At 36.4% G+C, this 27,737-nt stretch overlaps 1 protein-coding gene across 3 annotated transcripts in view; it reads left to right on the plus strand.

Annotated features, from left to right (window-relative positions):
• The window catches only part of CADM2 (cell adhesion molecule 2), a 1,200,411-nt gene that overhangs the window by 1,009,168 nt on the left and 163,506 nt on the right, over positions 1 to 27,737 (plus strand). For all 3 annotated transcript variants that reach the window (XM_070406023.1, XM_070406024.1, XM_070406025.1), the window contains 2 exons: positions 14,580 to 14,732; positions 17,044 to 17,181. In XM_070406023.1, coding sequence (XP_070262124.1) covers positions 14,580 to 14,732; positions 17,044 to 17,181 — 291 coding nt within the window. The remainder of the gene's footprint in view (positions 1 to 14,579; positions 14,733 to 17,043; positions 17,182 to 27,737) is intronic.

Raw genomic sequence — 27,737 nt, forward strand, 5'->3', positions numbered from 1 at the left:
ATATGTCTTTTCCTTTGACAGTACCAGGCAGTTTTGAGAACTGTAGCTTGGTAATATAGCTTGATATCTGGTAGTGTGATCCCTCCAAGTTTGTTCTTCTTTCTCAGGATTGCTGTGGCTATTCAAGGTCATTTTTTATTTAGATATATTTTTGGAGAGTTTGTTCTATATCTTTGGAATATGTCATTGTTATTTTAATGGGGATTGTTTTGAATCTGTAGATTGCTTTGGGTACAATGGTTATTTTAATGATGTTGATGCTACCAATTCATGAACATGGTATCTTCTACCATTTTTTTATGTCTTTCCCTATCTTCTCTATCTCTTTTTTCAATGTCCTGTAGTTTTCTGAGTACAGGTCTTTTACATCCTTAGTGAAGTTTATTCCTAGGTAACTTAATTTTTTTTGGTGCAGTGGTAAATAGGATTTTGTTTTGTTTTGTTTTGTTTTCATTTCTCTTTTTGTGAATTCATTATTGGTGTATGAAAAGGCCATAGATTTCTGGGTGTTAATTTGATTGCTGCTTCAATTTCTTCAATAGTTATTGGCCTATTTAGGTTTTTGATTCTTCTTGATTGAACTTTGGGAGCTTGTATTTTTCTAAGAATGTCGATTTTATCTAGGTTGTTCATTTTGTAAGAATAGAGTTGTTCATTGTATTTTTTCATAATTGTTTGTATTTCTATGAGATGGGTTGTTACTCCACCTCTTTCATATCTGACTTTGTTTATTTGGGTCCTATCTCTTTGCTTCTTGGTGAGCCTGGCTAGAGGTTTATTAATCTTATTTATCCTTTCAAAGAACCAGCTCTTGGTTTTGTTGAACTTTTTTTTGTCCCTATGTCGTTTATCTCCACTCAGATCTTTATTATTTCCCTTCCTCTGCTTATGTTGGCCTTTTCTTGTTGCTCTCTTTCTAACTCTTTGAGTTGTAGGGTTAGATAATTTATCACCATTTTTTCTTGTTTTTTGATATAGGCCTGTAGAGTTATGAACTTCCCTCTCAAGACTGCTTTCACTTTGTCCCATAGATCTGGGATTGTTGTATTTTTATTGTCATTTGTTGTCATGATGTTTTTTATTTCTTCTTTGTTCTCTTTGGTAACCCAATTATTGTTTAACAGCATGCTATTTAGCCTCCAGGTGTTTGATTTTTTTTACAAAATTGTAGTTTATTTCTAGTCTTATGCCATTGTGATCTGAGAATATGCCTGATATGATTTCTATCTTCTTGAATTTGAAGAGACTTTGCCTGTTTACCAATATATGGTCTATCTTTGAAAATTACCCATGTGTACTTGAGAAGAATGTGTATTCTGTTTGCTTTGGGGTGAAATGTTCTGAACATATCAATTAAGTCCATCTTATCTAGTGAGTCATTTAGAATTGAAATTTCTTTGCTAATTCTTTGTTTATTTGATTTATCCCGTGGTGGTAGTGGGGTATTAAAGTTCCCTACTATGACTGAATCACTGTCAATCTCTCCCTTGATATCCTCCAGAAGTTTTTTTTTTTTTTTTTTTTAAATGTGTTTGGGTGTTCCTGTATTGGGTGCATATATGTTTGCCAGAGTTATGTCTTCTTGTTGAATTGCTCTCTTTAGTATTGTGTAGTGGCCTTACTTACCTCTTGTTATGTCCTTCACTTTGAGGTTTAATTTCTCAGATATAAGTTTTGCTACCACACCTTTTTTTTTTTTTCATTTCCATTCACCTGAAAAACCTTTTTCCATCCCTTCACCATCAGTCTGTGTGAGTCCTTTGTTCTGAGGTGGATTTGCTGTAGACATGTGGGTCATATTTTCTTATCCTCTCAGCTACCATAAGTCTTTTTATTGGGGCAATTAACCCATTTAAATTTAAAGTTATTATTGATAGGTACTTATTTGTCACCATTTTTATTCTTTATGCCTGTGTTCCTTCTCCCTTTCCTATTTCTTCTTTTTACAGCATACACTTTAGCATTTCTTGCATTGCTGGTTTAGCGGTAATAAAATTCTTTAGTCCTTTTATGTCTGTGAATCTCCTGATTTCTACCTCAACTTTGCTTGAGATAGCTTTGCTGGGCACAGCATTCTTGGATTCAGACCCTTTGCCTTTCATGACTTTGTATATTTCATTCAATTTCCTTCTGGTTTGATGTGTTTCTGTTGAGAAATCAGTTGGTAGTTTGATGGGAGATTCCTTGTAGGTAATATTCTGTTTCTCTCTGGCAGCCTTTAAAATTCTTACTTTGTCATTGGTGTTTGCCAATTTAATTGTAATGTGTCTTGGTGTCTGTCTTTTGGGGTTCATCTTGTTTGGGACTCTGTAAGCTTCTTGGACTTGTGTGAGTTTTTTCTTCCCTATATCAGATAAGTTTTCTGTCATCATTTCTTCAAACAGGTTTTCTATTCCTTGCTCAGTTTCCTCTCCTTCTGGCACCCCTATAATGCAGATGTTGTTTCATTTCTTGTTGTCTCAAATTTCCCTTAGGCTTGCCTCTTGTTTTTTAAGGGTTTTTTTTGTTGTTTTTTGGGGTTTTTTTTCTAGTTGCTTCTCTGCATGGGTATTTTTTTCCTACCTTGTCTTCTAGCTCACTGATGAGGTCCTCCACTTCTTCTGTTGGTGCTTTCTATTGAGTTCTTTATTGCAGTAATATCATTTTTTATTTCTTCTTGGTTCTTCATTTCTTTTAGTCCTTACACATCTGTTTCAGCGTCCTTATAACCATTGCTCTGAATTCTTTCTCTGACATATTGCTTGCCTCCATTTCTTTTACTTCCTTTTCTGGTGATTCCTACTTTTCTTTTGTATGCAGGCTGTTTTCTTTGTCTCCCCATGATCGCTCCTCTCAGGGTGTCTGGTTATGTAGCTCTCTCTCCCCTGCATTGACTTAAAGGCACAAAATACAACAAGACAAGACACAACACATGGGGCACTGAACATAAATGTATTCATGATACTAATAACCCAAAATAAAGGTGACTACCATAGAAAATATAATTAGGGGATAGAAAAGAGTGCAGAAATTATATTGAGAAAAAGAAAAAAATGTAAGAGAGAAAAGAAAGAGAAGAAAAAATAAGGGGGAAAAATATATGTATATGAAGAGAAAACTCTAATAAAACAACAACTAATCCAAAAAAATGTGAACAACAAACTCCCAAACAACAAACACCCAGATGAATCTGAGGAGGCAGAGCTTATTTCAGAAGGTAAGGTCAAGGAATTGAATGAATGGGAAAATAGCCACAATTCGGTATAGAGTAGGTAGAAAGAGAATGAGTGTATAAGAAGAAAAGTAAAAAACAATATATATATACATATATATATATACATATATATACATATATATATGCAAAAGTATATATACTTTTTTTCCCTTTCTTTAATCTGTCTATGTGTCTGAGTACTAGTGGAGAAGGAGAACAGAGAGTAGATAGGCCTGACTTGGTGATTGGAATTATTTAAGCTATTAGTAGAAGAAGAGAACAAGCAAGAAGAGGAAAAACAGAAGCAAAAAAAATGAAAAAACAAAAACAAACTAACACAATCAAACAAACAACAAGAGGACATAAAGACAGAAAAAGGAAAAAAAAGGAAGAAAAAATTTGAATAGTGAAGAAAGAGAAGAGAGCAATGTGCAGGGACTTGGATCAGGGGAGAGGAAATTAGATATATGATTAATATCAATTTTTAACAGAGTGTGAAAATAAAGGATAGAGGAAAACTAAAGCAGAAACATGGTAAGGGAAACAGGATGAAAAAAGGGAAAAGTGAGGAAGAGAGTGTTGGCATAAAGGAAAAATTGAGATAGAATAAAATGATGCTAAAATAAAAATAAAAATAGAATATAGAACACTAATCCTGAAATAGAATAAAATAAAGAAAAAATAAAATAAAACTTTAAAAAGTTAAAATAATAGTAGCAGTAATAATAATTCAAATCTTACCTAATAATAGACAAACATATAAATTAACCGCCTCCCGCTACACTCACCAGCCAATCAGGAGAGTATGCAAATTAACCCAACAAAGATGGTGGTGAATTTGCATACGTAGGGGCGAAGCGGCTGAGTAAAGACTGAAGGCTCCGTCTGGAGCCACGAAGACTGAAGTCTCCGGTCGGAGTGAAGGCCTGGTGCCCCGGGTGCCAGAGGAAAACTGGTGCTGGCAGCCAGGGGAATGGAATGCCTATTGCACGAATCTCTTTGTGCAATGGGCCTCTAGTATAATAATAAACAAGGTAAAATCAAGTGGGAGAAAAAAAAATTCAGTTTCTTAAGTAAAAGATAAAAAATAAAAAAGTGAAGTACTGAAGGTTGTTCATTTCTTCTACTGTTCTGCTTGGTATGTCTGTTTCCTGTCAGGTAGACAACACAATATTGAAGTTTCCTGCGATCCACTGCTCCTCTGTGTCAAAAGCTACAACCCTGTTTTCAAGCAGGCGGGATCTCTCTGCTCACTTTGTTTCTCAGCCTGCCTTTAGTTGTATTTACACAAGAGTCAATTTCTGACACAACCCCTGGGTGGCAGTGTTTCTGCATTAAAATATGGTGCTAAAAGGCCCCTCTACCCAGTGTTTAGATTCTTTTTTCCCTGCAGCACTTACTACTGGGTTGGAGGTGTTGACTTCCCCAGACCTGGTTTCCTGTTCATCTCTCCCCACTCTGATCCCCAGTTTCCACAAATACAACTTTCCCCTGCAGTCTCGGTGAGTGTTTTTAATTGGAAGATCCAATGTACTAGACTTAGCAAGCAAAAGCAAGGATGTAAAAAGAGAAAAAACAAAGGAAGCGTGCCGACTCTCATCTTTTTCCCTGGCACTGCACAGCCGGTATACTGGTAGAACTTCAGGCTGCCTTTCTGGGCCCAGCCCAGATGTCGGCTAATGTCTAGAGTCCCCTTCTTCCAGCAGACCTCTGGACACCCTTCCACATTTGAGGGCTACACTGAAGCCAATGGCTGCAGATTTTGTGGGGTGCAGCCTTCCTCTGAGACTCTAGTCCCCACTGCATGCATTTCTCCCTTTAGCCTGGATCCCAGATCTCACCTTTCTCCAGGCCAGTGGTTCTCAACATTGACTGCACATTAGAATCACCTGGGAATCTTTTTAAAATCATGATTTCTGGGCCTCATCCTCCAGAAATTCTGTTTCTTTGTTATGGGGTGAGGCCACAACATTAGTAACAAAGAAACAGAATTTCCGGAGGATGAGGCCCAGAAATCAGGATTTTAAAAAGATTCCCAGGTGATTCTAATGTGCAGCCAAGGTTGAGAACCACTGCTCCAGGTGATATCTGACCTTTCTGTCCACAAATTGCATCACCAGCTGTGTTTAATTCACCAATTACGGGTCGATGTTGTTCGATTCAACTGTCCCTTCTATCTGCTCTGTGAGAAGGTGCAGGGCCCGTCCGCGGATTCAGCACCGCTTTGTCTCCTCCTGGAAAGACTTTTTAGGCATCTGTGGTTGGGGAGGCTGGAGTCCCGGTGTTTGTGGGTTCTCAGCTGAGGCAGTTGGTCCCTGGACATTGTGGCTGCAATGTCCCTGGAGGTATCTGAGGTCTCCCTGGTTGAAGGTAAGGTTGGGCTTCTGATCACAGCGTCTCCCCTTCAAGATGGCATGGTCTCTCCCGCAGAGCCAGCCACTCTGGGAGAGATTTCATCAGTAGTAGAGGCTGCCTGCCAGGGGAGCCTGGTCCGCCAGTTCCCAACAGTCCTGTGGAATATAGCTGTCCCTCACTCACAAATACAGACACTCCCCGCACGTTCACACACTCTCCTTTCATTCTCTCACTCACACACTATCTTGCAGCCTGCAGTCCCGTCAGCAACCATCTTGGATCTCTCCATCCTAACTCTTAAGAAAGGAAAACTATATTTAAAACAAGTATGTACAAATTGCTATTGGATTCTTACATGAATAATGCCAGATAAATTCAGTAGTACTAATATCATTAAGCTCATTGGTTTAAAAGTAATTAATATAAAATTTACTAATTATGCCAGTAACTTTTGTTAGAAATAATTATAAAGTGTAACTACAATCCTCCAAGTAATTTTCTTAGGAATTTTTATTTTGCATTGCACAAATCCTAAATATGCACTTGTTTAATTCATAAACCATTTAGAACCAGTGGCATATTGAAAAAATATTTTTTGTCCAAAGTTAAGTACTGCTTAATAGGTTCTTGCTCATTGGTCCACACTTCTTATTTGCAGTTAAGGTTAAATCCTCCAGAATTCAATTTTGAATATGTTAAATCACCTCACCAGTGGGTGGCAGGCACCTAATACCTGATGAGGCATGACCTCAGAGTAGCCTACTTACCCCATTAGCTCATTTTTAATCTCCATGATGTGTGAGCAATTATCTTTCAATCCTTTATAATACATCTTCATTTATTTTAATTATTTTTTAATTCTAATATTTTTCTTCAGTTATCCTATATAATAAAAGGCTAATATGCAAATCAACCAAACTGCAGAATGACCAGTTGCTATGACATGCACTGACCACCAGAGGGCAGACGCTCAACACAGGAGCTGCCCCCTGGTGCTCAGTGCACTCCCACAGAGGGAGTGCAGCTCAGCCAGAAGCCCTGAACTGGGCTCATGGCTGGCGAGTGCAGCAGCAGTGGCGGGAGCCTCTCCCGCCTCTGAGGCAGCACTAAGGACCCCTTGGGGGATGTCAGACTGCTGGCTAAGGGGAGTGGGCCTAAGCCATCAGTTGGACATCCTCCAAGGGCTCCCGGACTGCAAGAGGGCACAGACTGGGCTGAGGGATGCCCCCATCCCCCACCCCCGAGTGCATGAATGTTGTGCACCAGGCCTCTAGTTCCTGACAGAATGGTCAAAATCTTTATTTTCAATTAAATCTTTTAGTGTTTATTTCATTTTTTAAAATATATATATTTTTTGGTTTCAGAGAGGAAGGGACAGAGAGGGAGAGATAGAAACATAAATGATGAAGGAGTATCATTGATCTGCTGCCTCCTGCACGTCCCCCACTGGGGATTGAGTGTGCAACCTAGACATGTGCCCTGACCGAGAATCAAACCACACTTCCTGGTTCATAGGTCAATACTCAACCACTGAGCCACATCAGCTGGGCTGAGTGTTTCTTTTTTTAAAAAGATAATTAAATAATGAGGAACATTCCATGTTCTCAAAGAATTTTTTAAAGATTAAATTCACTGCCACTGGAAATATTATAATCCTTTATTTAGGTTCATTATATATTTGAGACTTACTGTGTAGAAGTTAAATAATATAAATCGTCTCTGTTGAATTACTACCTTTTGTGTTCTTTTGGAACCTGTAAGGTAGCATGACAATAGTTTCAGAGATCACTCATTCAGTGTTTCAAACCATTTCCAAAAGAACTATTACTTTGTTAAAAAATTTTGTAGCATGATATTTCTAACTCTTTTATGCTCAACAACTTCTAAATGGAACATCATTTTCTTCTTCTCCTTTTTTTTTTTTCCTTCTCTCCCATGGGGATGCCTGTGGAGATATATCGAAGAGGACTTCCTAGTACTGTTCTTTTTCCCTCTGCTCTTATCATGTACAGAGTTTGGCTCTCAGTTTCAATTCAATAGCCATTCATGGAATACCCCCTGTACAGATAGTGATGGTGCAGGATGCTGAGATGAGCAAGACAAGGATCATGCTCACAGGAAACCCACTGAGTTATATTATATCCCTTTTTGAACTATTCTAGGTTTTCCCGTATTCTTTCATACTTGAAATGCTATGATAAAGTGAACTGCAGATGACATCATAAATATTTACAAACTGGAAAAGATGAATGTTGTAAATGTAAGATTTGTTTAAAATGTTCATTTAAGCAGCTCTTTTGTTGTGGCAACTGAATTATCAAAGATAGTTACATAATAAATAATCATTTATTATTATAAAAACAATACCAATTGTGTCAGTTTCTTGGTTTTGGGGAATATGTTTATGTTTTAGATATATATTCATATATTTCAGTTTACTAAATTAACAATCAGCAGACTGAGGTGCATAATATTTAAGTGACTTGGCTAGATTTGCATGGTTAATCAATAATAGAGTTTATATAAAAGTGCAGGTATTCTGCCTTCCAGAGCCTACTCCTTTTAGTTAAGGCTGGGAGCAATCATAAAACAACTCAAAATATTATCTGATTAGGTAAGCTTCATCAATTGAGACATTTCAGACACTAAAATATTTAGGATCTCATAAGGATTCCAATCTAAAAATATTTTATAATATCATTGTATATTTATTTTAAGGTACTTTACAAGCTTGATATTATTCAGTTCTTATCAGATTCCAAATATGGAAATGAATCAAGAATTATTATCCACAGAAAATTTGACCTCATATAAATACCTAGAGCAGATCATTTAATCCAAAAGTCAATTCTTTTAGCTTTACTCGATGAAAATGATTTAAATGTAAAAATTTTATTTGTATGTACTGAGTAATTCAGTTTGTCTTTAGTGATGTTATACAATTTCCACAAAATAAACTGAGGAAAAAAGAGTTAAGTTTCTTTTGCCAAAATTCACTAACATTGAAAGTTCTATCTCTTTGTCAGTGGGGCCTGTGTTAGAGGAAATGAAATTGAACACAGTGGGTGAGTAACATGTTTTACCCAGACAGTATCATGGCAGGAGCCTGAGGTTTTCCCTTTTGGTGACCTCTTTTATAAAAACCAATAAATTGTGATAAATATTTTTAAAAAAATAAATCATAGTTTTGAAAAGTAGTTGAAATAGCATGAAGTCCTATTGGGGAAATGACAAATCTGTGCCCACTGTTTTCCTATAGCATCTGAACAAGGCATATATATTTGGACATGTAGGAGATAGAACATGAAATAAATGTTTTTTTAAAATGCCTGTGTATCCTAATGGAATTGCAAACACAATCATGATCAAAGTTGCCTTATATTTTATATTCAATAAAAATCAGTTTTAAAAATATTTGCAATATGTCTCATTATGAAATTAGAGTCAACAGAGAATGGTAGCAGAGGGACTATAATCATAACGCATGTGTTATTTGAGTGTGTGGGAGGATGGTTTTTAAAAATACATTAAAGATCATGAAAATTTAGAATTTCCCCAAATCTTAATATTTTATAATGCCTACTCTCTCAGAAAGCACACAGGGAAGCGTCAGTAATTTAAGGCTTTATGGCACTTGGGATCTTTCTCTTCCTGGATGGCAAATGCGTACAATGAATTTTAAGTTTTGATATCCTCATAATTCCCCATACTTGATCAAATGAATGTAAACATGTCTTAATTGTGTTTTTATTGTAGATTCATATCTAATTGTAAGAATAACTCAAAGAAATCTCATACCCTTCAGTGAAATAACATACTGCAAAGATCATCACAATTAGGGAATTGACAATAATATAATTCACCAGTCTTATTTGGATTTCATCAGTTTTATATGTACTCGTGTGTGTGTGTGTGTGTGTGTGTGTGTGTTTATCTCTATTCATTTTATTACAGGGGTAGGTTTATTTTTCCATAGCCATTGTCAAGATACAAAATATTTTCATTACTACAGGCATTCCTTGTGCTGTTCTTTTTTCTGATTGAACTTATTGGGGTAACATTGGTTAATAAAATTATACAGGTTTCAAGTATACAATTCTATAATACATCATCTGTATATTTTATTTTGTGTTTACCAAATCAAGTCTCCTTCCATCACCATTTATCCCCAATTTACATTCTTCTACCTCTCTTCACTATACTGTTCCCTCTGGCAATCATCATAATATGTCTTATGCTTTGTGGAACAAGCCAGTCAATGAAAGTCAAGTACCATATGATTTCACTTATGTGGAATCTAATGAAAAAAAAAAAATAACAAAGTGGAAACAGACATGGATACAGCAAACATACTGACAGCTGTCAAAGGGGACTGGGTTGGGGTCTGGGCGAGAAGGGTGAAAGGATTAAGCCAAGAAAAAAAAGGACTATGTGCTGTTCTTTTATAACCATACTAGAGGCCCAGTGCATGAAATTAGTGCACTCAGGAGGCCCCCCCAGCCTCGCCAGTGCCCTGTCACAGTGTGGGAACCCTGCAATCGATCGCCTCAAAGAGGTAGGCCCCGCCCACACATCCAGGGCTCCTCAGTGGATTGCCCCAAATAGGTAGGCTGGAGCCAGGGGTCCCTCCTCCAGGCCACGCAGAGCCAGGAAGTGGGATCCCAGGACCCCAGGCAGGCCTCACCATGCGGAGCCAGGAGGAGGTGAGACCCCCAGGAAGACCTCACCACACAAAGCCCAGGGACCCCTAGGCAGGCCTCACCAGACCCCAAGGCAGGCCTCACCTCGTGGAGCTGGGGAACCTGCCTCCTCCTGGCTCTGAGCACGCTCCCAGGCAGGCTCGGTTCTGTGCACACAGTGTCAAGCCCAGCCCCGCCCACCTGCGTGTGACTGCTGTGTGCGCAGCCATCTTGTGATGGCATGAGGGCATCATGGCATGATGACCACTTAGGCTTTTATTAATAAGTAGTAGAGGCCCTGTGCACAAAATTTGTGCACTTGTTGGAGTCCGTCAGCCCAGCCTGCACCCTCTCATAGTCTGAGAGCCCTTGGGGGATGTCCAACTGATGGCTTAAGCCTGCTTTCCATGTGGAGCGGGCCTAAGCCATCAGTAGGACAACTTTAGTGCTGCCACTACACTTGCCAGCCATGCGCCTGGCTTCTGGCTGAACAGTGCTTTCTCTGTGGGAGCACACTGACCACCAGGGAGCAGCTTCTGAGTTGAGCGTCTGCCCTCTGTTGGTCAGTGCATATCATAATGACCAATAGTTCTGCAGTTTGGTCAATTTGCATATTACCCTTTTATTAAATAGGATTTATTTCCCTCCTACTAACCTTCACTACTTACTATCCTTGTCCTTTGATAACTACTAATCTCTTCTTAATCTCTATAATTTTATTTAAATACTAGAGGCCCAGTGCACAAAATTTGTGCACTCGGGGGGGAGGGGCTCCCTCAGCCGGGCCTGCGCCCATTTGCAGTCCAGGACCCCTTGGGGGATGTCCACCTGTCGACTTAGGCCCACTCCCCAGGGGATCAGGCCTAAGCTTACAGTCAGACATCCTTCTGGCAGCCAGGGAGCCCTTGGGGGATGTCCGACTAAAGATTTAGGCCCCCAAGGGATCGGGTCTAAACCGTTAGTTGGACATTCTTAGTGCTGCCACAGAGGTGGGAGAGGCTCCTGCCACCACCTCTGCGCTGGTCAGCCATGAGCCAGCTTCTGGCTGAGTGGCACTCCCCATATGGAAGTGCACTGACCACCAGGGGGCAGCTCCTGCATTGAGCATCTGCCCCCTGGTGGCCAGTGTGCATCATAGCAACTAGTCATTCTGCCATTCAGTCAATTTGCATATTAGCCTTTTATTATTATTATATAGGATGTCCCTATTTCCCCCCTTTTGCCCCCTCTACCCAGCTCTTGCCCCCCACTTCTCTCTGGCCATCACCATACTGTTGTCTATGTCCATGGGTTGTGCATATATTTTCTTTGGCTAATCCCTTCTTTAAATTCACTTTTTTAAATTTTTATTTTCAGATAAGTGCTTATAACTGCACTATTATATATTTTCTATTATATCATTTAGAATTAAGATATCTTTTAATTGGACCCTTGTAAATTTTAGCACAATCTAATGAATTATGTTAGAAGCAATTAGGAGATTTTTCATGTAATGCAGATACATTTCAATTAATATTTTATTAATTTTTAATTTTTTAATATTTTAATTTGAAATAATCTCATACATGTAAAAAAACTATAAAATACTATAACATATTATATGTTCCCTTCACCCACTTTCTTAGGTGTTAATAATTTAAACATAACCATTATACAACTAACAAAATTTGGAATATATTTTTCTTATAATCTCTTTAATGTTACTTTGTTGGTGGTTAATTTGCATATCACGCCGATTAGCCAATGGGAGGTGTAGTGAAGGCATGGTCAATTACCATGTTTGTCTATTATTAGATAGGATACTATATAAATGTCTTCCATCTCAATTTATTTTTAGATTTTTTGAGTGCATCACTTTGTATATTTTCTTAGTAGTTGTTCCATGTACTGAAATATACATATGTGAACTATTGTAGCCTGCTAATAGCAATGTTTTACCATTTTGAGTGCTGTATGAAAATCTACTTCCATTAGGTACCTTTTTTCTACTCATTTTATACTTCTCTTGAATATTCCTTCTCTAAATGTTGAACATAGCATTGATTGATGTTATAATTGGTGTTATAATTTGTTTCAACCAGTATATAACAAAGAAAATCAGGAGTAGGACAGTCAATATTATATTTATTTACCAATATTTTTGTTCTTTCAGTTGTTTTTTCTTCCTTTTTGATGCTCCAAGACCTCTTCTTTTCAGTTTAATGAAACTTTCTTAAATTTTTTTAAGACAAATCTGCAGGAAACATATATTCTTAGTTTTCCTTCTTTTAAGACTATATTTATTTCCTAAAGGTTGGTTTCACTGGATACAAATCCATCACTGACAGTTCTTTTGAAAAAAAATGCACCACTCCTTCTTCCCTCCATGATTTCAAATAAGAAATCTATTGTCATTTGAATTGGTGTTCTCTTATAGGTAATATCTCTTTATCTCTGGCTGCTTTCCAGATTCTTTTTTATTTGTCTGGATTTCAGACATTTGATCTTTGGGTTTATCCTCTTTGATAGTTACTTGTGTAGTAGGTGTCTTAAATTCTTTAGTTAGGACTTCCGTTCAGCCAGATTTCAGGCAGTTCCGAATGATGGTTATTCTGTATTTTAGTTCTAATTTTGAAGTGGTTGTGGGAGGCAGCAAGCACGGATTTTACCTACTTCTCCATCTTGGTTCTTCCCCCTCATTTGGTTCATTTTTATAACTTATTTTTCTTTGCTAATATTTTTAAAATATATTTGAAGAAACTTATTACTTGTTATATTATTTTAATAAAATAGCTTTTTAGATTCTTGGTTAGATAATTTCAATATATATTTCAACTCAGTGTTGAGATCTGTTGATTATGTTTTCTTATTTAAATTATGATTTTTTGGGCATTTTGTGTGACGAGAGTTTTATCATCATCATCATCATCATCATCATCATCATCATATTCTGGACATTTTGGCTATTAAGTTAGGAGATTATCAACTCTATTTAAATGTCCGGTTCTATGAGGCAGTCATCCTAATTAGGTTTAGCACACAGGTCTTAGAGTACATTTGCGGGCCGTGGTTACACAAATTTGTCAGAACCTTGGTAGTTCTATTTGGTCAGCTTGAGTTGTCTTGTTCCACTGGAAATTACACAGATGTCTACTGATGCCACCTAAGTGGGCAGAGTTGCTCCCTCAGGACAGGCTGCCTGGTAGGTCTAAGTGAGGTCAGTACTTTTGTAGCTTACTGAGAGATCATATTTAAGGCTGGTTACTTGAGGGGTTGCCCTACTGCCCTTGTTTCCAATCAGCTGTTTTATCTTTGTAGGGAAAGGAGTCTCCAGCCCATTGGGGATATAGTTCGCTTTCCGTGGACTCTTGTCACTGATGCTCCCACTTGATTTCCCTTGTGATGCTGTTGGAGCTTCCATTTATTCAGCACTAAAATTAGTTTCTGTTGCGAGGTTGTGGTTGGTAGAAGCCAGGTCTCCATTGTCTTTCACTATTGTTTGCCTCCATGTTGTTCCTTAGGGCCTGGTGTTCCTAACCTGTTCTCCTTTCTCTTTATACCTTTTAGAGTAATTCATCAGTGCCTCTTGCTTAATTCCAGGTTGTATAGCTGTACTTAGTGAGATATATAATGAGCCCGGGGGAGGGTCAATGGGAAATAAAAGGGAACATATGTACTACTATTCATAATACTTTAAACAAGAAAATAAAATAAAAATAATAAAAAAGGAGTAAAGAGAAGTATGATTTCTGTGAAAACAAGTGTTTTGGAGCAGAATAGGTGGTTTGAACAATGCATATATAAAAAATATTTATCAGACAGTACAGCAGAGGTACCAATGAATTAGAACAGATTTTAACATCTGGTACCTTACAGGTGCTTTCCAGCTGAATGTCAGTTCTGGTTTAAATGAACTTCAACAGGTATCTGTACTGTGGAGAGCTTTTAATATGCTAATGTTCACTGTTAGTTTCTTGGAAGAAATGCAGCAGCTATAGTTTTCTCAAATTTATCTGTCCATAGAAGTGAGTCCTTTTGTTTATAATTTTTCTTGGCATTAGCATCCCATGAAAAACTTTGTGGAGGAAAGCCACTTTTATCAATATCATCTACCTCATCCAAAGTAATGTACTAGATGCAATCATTTAATTAAAAAAGTTAATTCTGAGAACCTTAAGGAGCACCTGATTCTACCTTTATTTTTAAAAATATGATAAAATAATATATTTAAACTGTCCTGTAAACTCTTTCAGTAAATATTTAGATGTACAGCCGAAGAACTGTGTATTATGTTGTGCTGAAAATATTCAGTCTAACAGTACTGACTTTTTCTAATATTGCTATTTCACATTTTTAATACTTTCTCTTTTCAGCTTTAAGGGACAATAGGATTGAGCTGGTTCGGGCTTCTTGGCATGAACTGAGTATCAGCGTCAGTGATGTGTCTCTCTCCGATGAAGGACAGTACACCTGTTCTTTATTTACAATGCCTGTCAAGACTTCCAAGGCCTATCTCACTGTTCTGGGTAAGTTCAAGGAACAAACACAATGCATTCGCAAGACTGAGAGATGTGTACTTGTAAAGTACCATGATTCAAACACACACACACACACACACACACACACACACACACACACTTGATTTAAGAGAGAAAAACATCAATATGACAGAGAAACATCAAACACTTACAGTTACCTCCTGCATGCCCCCTATTGGGGATCAAGCTGGCAACCTGGGCATGTGCCCTAACTGGGAATCAAACCAGCAAATTTTTGGTGCATGGGACAATGCTCAACCAACTAAGCCACACAGGTCAGTACTACAACACATATATATTTTGAGCAATATAATAATAGATGTAGTTTAATCTTATTTCTGCTACATTTTAACAAAAGGCACTTAAAAATCACTTAATCACACTTCCCATTTTATAGACAAAGGGAGATATAAAGATTTCTATGACTTCTAAAAGCACGTACCCATTTAATTTCTTAGCCATCAGTAGACACCAGGTTTCTTGATTCTCAATTAAATTCCTTTGTAGCAACTCATCTATGTATTGTATATGTGGTGATCCTTTCATAAAGTGATAGAATAATGAGCATAATGAGTTTAATATGTTTATAGGGTGCTCCTTCATTTTATCGTATCAGTCATTTAATATGGCCTTCTCTAATGTGCCATAGCTTTCAGATTTAACCCCTTTGTGTATTTCAGTGCATTTAAATAACCCTGACATTTCCATGTATCTTCTTACCTTTTAAACCTGTAGTTTTCTAGATTACTAAATGAAGTGCATAATGTCACTTGTGCATGCAGCTTGTAACTTCTCTAAATATTGAGCCATTTTTCCCAAAGGTTAAAGTGACATAAAAAAGCAATGCATTCATAGAGATTCAGAGGAAATATAGTTGCATCTCAGAGCTCTCTGTGATTCCACAAACATCAGTGGCCCAATCAGCTGAAATTGCTGCAGTTTATTGAAACACACCTGTGTTCTGAACAAGTTAGAGGAATTTCAAGATGGATATTTTTGTCCCTAGCTTGCCTTCCTTTTTTCATACATAAGGCCTAACATTGCATTTAAAGGAACTAACACATGCTGTTCTTTTGGGTGGGAATATTAAAAGTTAATTCAGCTAGTGAATTGGTTTTGTACATAGGATAAGAAACTGATACTTTTTTATCAAAATCTTTACAAGTTTGCCATTAAGGACACAACATAACCACTAAAATGGAATATTTCAGGATAACAACTGCTAAGTTTAATGTACTGTCCTGTAGAGAGCCACCTTGAGACACCATGGATAAGCAACTGGCTGATTTCAATTGATTAAATGGTGGGATGATATAAATTGTTTTTTAAAGCCAATAAGAAGGTGGGAAAAAACACACACAACTATTCAGCTAATTGGAGTATGATGACCTGTCATTTGTCTTTGTTGTTATTCTTTAAATGTGTATGTCTCTTATTGGTACTTTCCCACATGATTACATTTTATACTTTTATAACTAAATTAAGTAGGACAATAAGGAACTTTCAGTCTGCCTTACTTATTGAATAATTTTAGAGGAAATTTTAGTAAACCTTTACCATGATGACAGAATATTAATGCCCAAGAAATGTGGAATATACTATTATTTAAACCACCCATGTGCTATCTCTGAATATTAGTTATCTGCTTATTGATTTGATGATTTGGACTAGCAAAGGCAATAGTGGTTAGCATTAAAAATAACACATATCAAGCTCCATAAAACTACAATTGAATTTCTAATGCAAATGACATTTTCTACAGAATAATCAGAAAAGTAAGTATGGTTGCAATTACATATGAGTATTTTTGATGAATTTTATTGGACAAAATACCTTTTCTTGAATAAAATGCGGAGAGGATAATATCATTTTTAAGCTTTCAGAATTATGAAATCAGGGATGAAAGGTGCTATTTTAGTTAAATTATAATTTGGTAAAGAATAAATAAATGTGCTTTGTAAATTATTTTTCTCCGATGAAAGCAATGTTCATTCTTAAATCCCTATACTGGCAAATTTTAAGACATATTGAATGGTTATCTTTAAGATTTACAAAGTTTATTTTTACATGCAGACTTTACTTTAAACAACTACTTTGAACTGAATCAATGCTTTCAGGTATATATATATATACTCATACACATATACATGTATCTATATCTATATATCATAAGCAGTTAGTGTTATATAGCTGTTTATTATTCTTGATGAAATTATTGCCAATTTACTTTTGTTTGTAAAAATAATAGTCAAGAATGAACCAACCCTGGTGATTAATGTTTCATTTGTTTATTTTTCAGGTGTTCCTGAAAAGCCTCAAATTAGCGGATTTTCATCACCAGTTATGGAGGGAGACTTGATGCAGCTGACTTGTAAAACATCTGGTAGTAAACCCGCAGCTGATATAAGATGGTTCAAAAATGACAAAGAGATTAAAGGTAAAGAATGGAAAAGGTCCCCAAATCAAAATTAATGTGCTGAAAATAGTATGAAAAATTAAATGCACTTTACATTTTCTTTTTGATACCACATTCATTTTCTAAGTTTAACCAAATTTACCCATTTCTTAAATAAGGTCATTTTGCAATGTATATTAATATTGTATGTATGTGCCTCATTTCCTCTCATTTAAACAGGTCTATAATAATATATAATTCATGAGAAACTTGGAGGAATTAAGATATAAAAAAACATGAGTTAATGTATTAAAAAGCACATAGATTTGTGTTGACAGTAGTACTAGTAAGTACTAAGTATAAGTTAGATATTTCAGAACTCAACTATAATATTTAGATTGTAAACAGAGAAGCTTCATGACTTATTTCTTAAATTTGTTGGTTTCTGCAATTACAAAGTTTTAACAATAAAACTGGTTAAACATCAGTAAATCTGATTCCTAGTAATTCTCAAGAGAGAAAATATAATTGACTCATTTTAGTAAAAATGCACAGTACAGTCATACCTCGGAGATACTGCGAGTTTAGTTTCAGACCACCGCAACAAAGCTCATATCACAATAAACTAAGTCACACAATTTTATTCATATCCATTGAATATAAATGTTATGTTTACATTATACTATAGTCTATTAAGTGTGCAATAGCATTATCTTAAAAAAAATGCCAACCATCTTCTGAGCCTTCAGTGAGTTCTAATCTTTTTGCTGGTGTAGTGTCTTGCCTCATTGTTGATGGCTTCTGCCAGATCTGGCTGGTGGGTGCTGAAGGCTGGGGGTTGTGCTAATTTCTTAAAATAAGATGACAGTGATTTTTTTATGCACTGGTTGACCTTTGCTTTCACAAACAATTTTTCTTAGCATGTGATGCTTTGTGATAGTATTACTCACAATAGAACTTCTTTCAAAATTGGAATTAATCCTCTCAAAATCTACTGCTGCTTTATCAAGTAAGTTTATGTAATTTCTAATTCTTTTATTGTTATTTCAACAATCTTTACAGCATCTTCACCAGGAATAGATTCCATCACAAGAAACCACTTTCTTTGCTCATCCATAAGAAGCAACTCCTCATTTATTAAAGTTCTTTTTTCATGAGATTGCATCGATTCAGTCATATCTTCAGGTTTTACTTCTATTCTATTTTTCTTTTCTTTTCTACCACATCTGCAACTACTTACTCCACTAAAGCCTTGAACCCCTCAAAGTCATTCATGAGGATTGTAATCAACTTCTTCCAAATTCGTGTTAATGCTGATATTTAGACCTCTTCCCATGAATCAAAGATGTTCTTAATGTCATCTAGAATGGTGAATCTTTTCCAGAAGGTTTTATATTGAGTTTTCCAAGACCCATTAGAGAAATCACTATCTGTGGAAGCTATAATTATGAAATGTGCTTTTTAAATTAGCAGATTTGAAAGTCAAAATTACTCCTTAGTCCATGGACTGCAAAACAAAGGTTGTTTTAACAGGTGTGAAAACAGCATGAATCTAATACATCTCCATCAAAGTTATTGGGAGATCCGGTTGCATTTCAGTGAGCAACAATATTTTGAAAGAAAAATTCTGCACAGTAGGCATGAACAGTGGACTTAATATATTCAGTAAACCATGTTATAGACCAATGTGCTGTCATCCAGGCTTTGTTGATGGATTTATATAGAACATGGGCAGAGTAGATTAGCATGACTTTTCAGGATCCTAGGATTTTCAAAATGATAAATGAGCATTGGCTTCAACTTACAGTTAACATCTGCATTAGCCCCTAACAAGAGAGTCAGCCTGTCCTTTGAAGCTGGTATTTTTTTCCAATATAAGGCTATTTTGTCTACATTGAGAAATATGTTGTTTAGTGTAGCCACCTTCATTAATTATCTTAGCTAGATTTTCTAGATAACTTGTTGCAACTTCTACACCAATACTTGCTGCTTCACTTTGCACTTTTATGTAATGGGTGTGGATTATTTTCTTACTAGTAAACCTCATGAACCAACTTCTGCTTGCCTCAAGTTTTTCTTCCGCTACTATCTCACTTGTCTTACCCTTCATAGAATTAAAGAGAATTAGGGCCTTGCTCTGGATTAGACTTTTAGCTTTAAAAAATGTTGTGGCTTTATCCAGATCACTAAACTTTTCTCTATATCAGCAATAAAGGTGCTTTCCTTCTTTATCATTCAGGTGTTCACTGGAGTAGCATTTTTACTTTACTCAATAACTTTTTCTTTGCATTCATAACTTACCTAATTGTTCAGTGCAGCAGGCCTAGTTTTTGGCCTTCCTCAGCTTTTGACATGCCTTTCTTACTGAGCTTAATCATTTCTAGCTTTTGATAAGTGAGAGATGTACAACTCTCCCTCTAACTTGTGCACTTAGAGGCCATTGCATGGTTATTAATTGTCCTAATTTCAATATTGTTAAGTCTCACAGAATAAGGAGGCCCAAGGAGAGAATGAAAGAGAGAAGAGGAAATGGCTAGTCAGTGGAGCAGTCAGAACACACACACAATATTTACTTATTAAGTTTGCCATCTTATGTCATGCCACCAACAATTACAATAGTGACATTGAAGATCACTGATGACAAATCACCATAACAAAGATAATAATAATAATAAAGTTTGAACTATTGTAAGAATTACCAAAATATGACACATAGACACAAAGTGAGCAAATGCTATTGAAAAATGACTACGATAGATTCGCTCAACACAGGGTTGCCACAAACCTTCAATTTGTAAAAACACAATATCTGCAAAGCCCAATAAGACAAAGCACAATAAGATGATGCATGACTGTAAGTTAAGCATAGCTTTGTTCTTACTTCATACACCTACATTTAAATGCACATATACACACACACTTACATACATTCTTTTAAGGAGGACGTAAGTTTATAGGGGAGATGACAAGTAAGGTTAGTAGTGGTATTTTTTACCTCACATACAGGTATCTGGGACTTGATGTCACATGTGCATTAAAATCCAAGTATAAGAATTATTTATGATGATTGTTAAAAATGTTTCCTATGTGTATAGTAATCACCTTGTTATTCTCAAAGTAATCTAAGAAAAAGGTTTATGCAAACTGTTGGGGTTACTTTAATTTATAAGCCTAATATTTTATCTTAGATTAAAATAATTCTTATTAATGGGTATGCAACACAACAGATAAGATTGCCTACCCCACTAAGAAATTATAGGTTTATAATCCATATAGGTATTCCAGTTTGGGGGGTGTTTTAATTACTCTTTCTGTATATTTCATTTCCCAAATAGGACTTATGTGTAATTTATTTCTAAACCTGACCTTTGTTTCAGATCTTCTAATAAATACATTTTATTGGATAAAATTTAGAGAACTATAATCCCCCCAAGGTACCATTTAAATATCTTGATGTGTTAAGTTAAACTTTCAGGTTACTATATAACCTTATCCTATATTCTTCTGGTGCTCAGTAGCATCCATTCAAACCTGCCTTTGGGATATGTTTGTTTAGGCGTGTCTGGACTTGGTAACTTGGTAAGATCTTTTTTAAATAGACCCTCTGCACTGCTTCCAGAGTCATCTTACTATGACAAGGATCTGGTTTGGCCACTTTTTCTTTGTCTTTTTTAAAAATATATTTTATTGATGAAATAGCAGTATTTCATCTTTTCTTATGGCTTAATAGTATTCCATTGTATATATATATATATATATATATATATATATATATATACCATATCTTCTTTATCCAATCATCTGTTGAAGGACACTTTGGTCTTGGCCAACATGAATAATTTTTCAATGAACATAAAGGTGTATATATCTTTGCAAATAAATGTTTGTTAAATTTTGGGGGTATATACCCAAAGAAGGGGTTGCTGGATTATACAGAAGCTCTATTTTTAATTTTTTGAGGTACCTCTATACTCTTTTCCATAGTGGCTGTGCCCATTTACATTTCCACCAGCAATGAATGAGGTTCCTTTTTCTCTGCAACCTCTTTAAGTTATAGCAACCTCTGTTAATTCTTGTCTTGTTGCTACTAGACATTCTAACAGGTATGAGGTGGTATCTCATTATAGTTTTGATTTGCATTCCCCTAATAAATAGTGAAATTGAGCATATTTTCATATATCTATAGGCCATTTGTATGTCTTTTTGGGAGAAGTACTTGTTCAGGTCCTCTGCCCACTTTTAAATTGGATTGTTTGTTTATTTGGTGTGGAATTGTGTGAGTTTTTTTAAAATATATTTTCGGTATTCTCAGAGCTTTATTTGCAAATATCTTTTCCCACTGAGTTGGTTGCCTTTTTGTTATGCTGGTGGTTTATTCTGCTGTGTGGAAGCTTTTTAAGTTTGATATAGTACCATTCATTTATTGTTGCCTTTACTTCCCTTGTCTTTGGGGTCAGATTTGTTACATCCTCTCTATGACCAAGCTCCATAAGTTTAGTAACATATTTATTCTATGTAATTTATTGTTTCAGAACTTATATTTAGGCTACTTTTTCTGCTTAAACACTTCTGATGGAATGCCCTAACCTCCTGAATAGATTTAAAATCTGAAGTTTTGGGCCTATCAGAATGCTCTAGGCCAGTGGTCGGCAAACTCATTAGTCAACAGAGCCAAATATCAACAGTACAATGATTGAAATTTCTTTTGAGAGCCAAATTTTTTAAACTTAAACTATATAGGTAGGTACATTGTTATTAACTTAATTAGGATACGCCTAAGCTGGCCTTTGCTAAAAACGTCCTCAATCTGATTGAGGTACATTTCCTGAGGTCGACCCCTTCCAACTCTCCCATCCACACTTGTCTTGTGTACTTGTTTTGTCTATCTCCTTTCGTTCAACCTCTCTATATGTCCAAGCCATCTCAATGTACTTTTCGCAATCCTTGACACTACATCTTCTTTCAATCCACAACGTTCCCTAAAATTAATTTACTAAACTTTATTTAAAGTTTTAAGTCTTAGTTAAGCTATAGGTACATTGAATAAAACTTGATATCATATTTAATAATGATATTATTTATTGATAAAATTAAATTCCTTACAATTTACCTTACAATATCCATAAAATTAAATCATGACAATGACTGACAAACACCAATGTGAACAATGGCCTTGCATCTCCTTGGAAAGTTTGGGTAAGTCAGGTTTGTATGTTGTTGTTTTGAATTTTAAGCATGATTCCAGGTTCTCATCAATAAGACGACTTTTCAATTTACTCTTGATAAGGTTCATGCTTGAAAATGATTGTTCACATAAATATGTAGACCCGAATAAGGAAAGAACAGCAAACGCTAGTTTTTTCAGTTGATTATATGAGTCAAGGTGTTAAAAATCAACATATCTTCCTTCTCCAGGTCTTTCAAAGCAGACCACTTGTGCTGTGAACTAAGTTCACATTTGTTTTTCTCCAATATTTCTATATCAGCACAAAGACGTTCAAATTTTGAGCTCCACAGTTCTTTGTTTTTTAAATCCAGCAATTGCATTTCAAGGTTGCCAATGTCAATATTAAAGGGAGAAAATTTAATTCTGTTACAGTAGCATTGAGAAGTTTTTTAACAAAGGCTAACGTTGTCTTGCTGTTTCTGAATTCCTGAAACCTGTTGAGAAAAGCTTCCCTCATATTTAAAATACCGCACGTGGTATTTTGTGGAAGAGCCACACTCAAGGGGCCAAAGAGCCGCATGTGGCTCACGAGCCGCGGTTTGCCAACCACTGCTCTAGGCGGTCAATTCTTACACTTCACATGTCCTCTGTGTCGTGTTTGTGAAAAGAATTCTTGTACCCTATTCCAAAATGCATGCATGAAGGCTTAGAGTTGGGTTCAAGTCAACTCATAAACAGAACAAGAGACACCATTGTTACCCTCATCACTTCAAAACTTCCAAGCAGTTTGGGAACTGTGAGCCAGTAATGAATGAATATAAAGTATATCTGAGAAATGTATTTCAGTCATCTGAATGACTAGGTAAATAGATAGATATCTATAGCTATAGATGATCTAGATCTAGATATAGATATAAATATAGATAGATAGATAGATGATATAGATATAGATATAGATATAAATATAGATATAGATAGATATATTTCTTATAAATCACAATATGGCTTATTCTAAAATGTTTCTCTTAAATCTTCTTCTTGAGTTCAATTGTTTTATTAACTATGTGCACCCCTTCCTTAATTCTGACATAATTAGCTGGCTATTTAGTTCCTCTAAATTGTTTAGTATTTATTTGTGCTTCAAGGATTTATCTTTTTTATATCCTCAGGGAGACCAGCATTAGACATATTAGGTTCCTCATTAATAATGATTGATTGCTTTTAACATTGTAGCCTTATGAGGAACCAATAATGTTGTCATTTATATAAAACTAGAGGCCCGGTGAATGAAATTCATGCATGGGGTAGGGGGAGGTGTCCCCCAGGCTGGCCTGTGCCCTGTTGCAATCCAGGACCCCTCGGGTAGGGTCCCTAGGCCTGGCTGGTGATCAGGGCCTATCAGGACTTTCCTTCCCTGGGCTGCTGGCAGCTGGCCCCGCCTCCACTGCTGCCACTGCTTGTCATCTGTGAGGCTCTGTCCCTCTCTCCCCCCACAAATGGTCACCTCATTCTGAGGGTGACAGGCATAGGGTGCGATTGCTTGACTGGCCTGGGCCTCCCTCTGCGGTGTGATCGCTGGTCGGCCCCTCACACCTGCTGCAGTGCTGCCAGCCGGGTGGCCTGGGCCTCCATCTGTGGGGCAATCACTCGTGGGGCTCTGTGATCGATTGCCCAGCAGAGGGAGGCCCCGTCCACCCATCCAAGGTTCCACAATCATCGCTGCACAGGGGGTGGCCTGAGCCTCCCTCTGTGGGGCAATTGTGGGACAATGACGGGCTCCCCGGCCAATTGCATCGCACCCACCTTGGCTGGCCTGGCACCAGTGCATGTCAGATGGTCGTCCGGAAGATCATCCGGACAGTCATTTTATTGTTCGGTCATTCAGTCCATTTGCATATTATGCTTTTATTATTATAGACATCTTAATTTTTGGAAAAATTTGGCTTCTGCTCTGAACACCAAACATATCTGGTCATTTGTTAGGTAGGGAAGGTACTTATTTATGTTAGGAAACATGAAAATTTTGAGTTTTATAAACACCATACTTTAAAATCACCTGAGTCAAGACTAGAACAAAAATCAAGACAAAACTATATACAAAATCAGTGTATAGCTCTATGTACCATCCAGAAGTAGTGAAGCATCCTATTTTCCATGCTCTCCAAATCATAGTCATTGATAGAACATTTATTATCCCTACTCATGAATTTATCTACATAGCTTTTTATTTGTTTATAACTCTTCTTTTGCATGTTTATATAGTTTGTGTTCATAGCCAGATGGTGAACTTCTTGAGTGGTATAAACTTTCATTTTTATAAGTATATATGTGAATATGCTGAGTGCAGTACTCTACACAGAGTACACAATCATCACTGTTGCTGTCCTCTGGATATGCTAAGTGAAAATTCCCTCTGAAATCCCTCAGCAGCCCTAGCAAGTTTGGCTCAGTGGATAGAGGGTAGGCCTGCAGACTGAAGGGTCCCAATTTCAATTCTGATCAAGGGTACATACCCAGGTTGCAAGCTCAATCCCCAGTAGGGGGTGTGCAGGAGGCAGCCGATCAATGATTGTCTCTCATCATTGATGTTTCTAACTCCCTCTCCCTTTCCCTTCCTCTCTGAAATCAATAAAAATATATAGAATAAAATAAAATAGAATAAAATCCCTCAGCAAACACTCCTCCCTGAAAGCAATGCTGCATTCTTAACTTGAACTATTTTGCCTTTTCAGAGATTAATACTCGACTTTTTATAAGCTTTTCACTATTTCTGTTATAGTATCGCTTGACACTTTTTAAAAAGACAATTCCTAATGTAAAGTAATGGAAAACAATAAGCCAGTTGAAGCCAATTTAATTCAATTTACTAAGAAATTGTAAAAATGCCTCTAATTATACAGCAGTCTTTGATATGTGAGCAGAGACCCAAATGAAGAAAATCAGAATCTTGACCTGAAGATGTTTAGGATGTCTTTGGGTGATAAACTAGTTATTGTAAATATTTTCCTGTAAAGATAAATGTTTGAAACGATATAAATCACAGAGCTGTTATTACAGCCAGGAGTAAAGGTTATTCTCCATTTACTTTAACAAAGCATTGTCAGGTCAGCATATTGACATGAAGTTTCAGACTCCACATGATGAGTGTCTCGACCTTCAAAATGACTTCTGATATCAGGACAGCTTTTTTTTCTGTAGAAATCTTTGTTTTTCATCTATTGTTACCTAATATAATGAATTTTGTTTCCAATCTCTGAGTGAATGTTGTTTGAAAGTCTAGGTGATCACATCTTGTTGGCCGGAATAATCTTATATTAGATTATATAGCAGTGGTTCTCCAACTTTAGCAGGCACCAGCACCACCTTCAGGGCCTGTCAAAACTCAAATTCTAAGGCCCCGGCCCCAGAATTTCTGATTGAATAAATCTGCAGCAGAACCTGAGAACATGCATTTTTAGCACTGTGTTAAATGCATGAGCTATACTGATGCTCCCAGTTGGAAAGCACATTGGTATAGAGAAAATAAAGTTCAGGAACATCAGTAACTTATAAGAAAGTCTTGCTTCTGTCTCTGCACTTTAGTTTTTCTCATTTACTAAGTGAAGGTTATAATACTTGCCTCAAAGTGCTATTGCAAGGATTTTATATGAGCCGACATACAGAACATGTTTTCACAGTACAAGGGATCACTGAATACATTTTAGATGTTATTATGATTATTAGTATTACTATTTTCAGTAAACTATAATTAATGGGTTGCAACAATCTCTGAATTATTCCTAGAAATATAAACAAATAAAAACAGAATGTTTCCGTCAAGGTACTCACAATTGGGATATGAACCTATAAATATAGATCTAACCATCAGGGTGGTAGTTATATGACCTCGCTAATGATTTTCTATCAAAAAAAATCAGAGATTATCCCTACTTTGTGGGAGTGGTGAAGGTGTAACAGTTCATTGATGAATATAGGCACTCTATAAATATTCATTAAAGGAATAATAGATTTTAAACAATGAATGAAATAAATCCTATGGGTTTGGATAAAAATATATTGTAGAATAGTGTAAAGAAAGGAAGTCCATGTATCTATGCTGAGTAAAAAGCATGTTATTTTTTGAAGTAACAATGAAACTCTGTGTGATATAAACATGAAAGATAAACAGGAAAGCAGAAGTCAAATAAGTCATGTAAGATCTTTTATTCTAGGTAAGGCAATGGTAAGACTTTTTTTTTTTTTTCAGGTTAGCTTTGAACAGTAGAATGAGGCAATCCCCACCCCCATATGTCTGACTCAAAAATCTCTTTGGTGCCTCTGGGCAGCTCTGCATCCCAAACCACATGTGGTTTCACTGAAGTTTTTAATTTCCTATGTAGCAAGGAAGTCTGATTATCTGTTATTTAGTGTGAGACAAAGATGTGCATTGCCTTCCTAAATCTATCAGCTCCCTGAGAATTAAATTAACTTTCCATCCCATGTGTAGGTTTCATAATATGTAGTTTGAGTATTTACTATTATAAAACCTTAAGATTTCTTTTCTAGCAAACTAGTTTTTACATTAATGTGTTAGGTTGCATTCTATAATAATCCTCTATAGCCCATACCTTTGTGTACTTCCTTTCCCTTGAGTGTAGAAGGGACTTGTGAATATGATGTTATATCACTGTCTTGAAGATGTTACCTTATGCGGCAGAAAGGATTTTGCAGATATAATCATGGGTCCCTTTTGAATTCATCAAATACATATTATTAAGGCAGGCCTGACATAATGAGTTTTATGTAAAAGAATGAAGAGCCAGAGAGACATTTCCCTCCTGGCTGGGAAGAAGGCACACATCGCACTTGTGAACTGTCTGTGGGGTCCTGTGGCAAAGAACTGTGGGTTACCTCTAAGAACTGAAAGTAGTCTCTGCGTGACAGTGGGTGACAGTAAATGGGAGTCTCTGTCATAGAGCCTTAAGAAAATGAATTTACCAACAACTGGAGTCCTTGAAGGTATTCCTACAGCCCAGATGAGAATCATAGCGCCAGCTAACACTGAGAACAGCCTGGTGACACTGAGAACAAGGCTGTGCGTACTCCTAATCCATGGAAATTGAGAGAATAAATGAATGTTGATTTAAGGCACTGAGATTATGATAATTTTTTATGCAGCAATAAAAGGACACTGATATCTAGAGAGGCAGATTATTTCTCAAGGTCATACATCTGGCAAAGATGGCTTGGATATTTGGGGGAAAATTCAAAGGCTAGAAGAGTAGTTAAGGGACATTTCAGCCATGAGCTAATAAGGTCCTAAACTGATGGATAAAATGGAATTAATAAATGAAATAAAGTAAAAATATTTTTTAAAGATGGAGTTGGAAGAGGAGACATCTTCACTCAATCTCTCAAAATGTTGGTGAATGATTCTGAGAGATTGAGCAAA

This window comes from Myotis yumanensis, unplaced genomic scaffold (assembly GCF_028538775.1).
Source record: "Myotis yumanensis isolate MYYU_CA2020_CCGP unplaced genomic scaffold, mMyoYum1.0.hap1 SCAF_2, whole genome shotgun sequence".
Lineage (NCBI taxonomy): Eukaryota > Metazoa > Chordata > Mammalia > Chiroptera > Vespertilionidae > Myotis > Myotis yumanensis.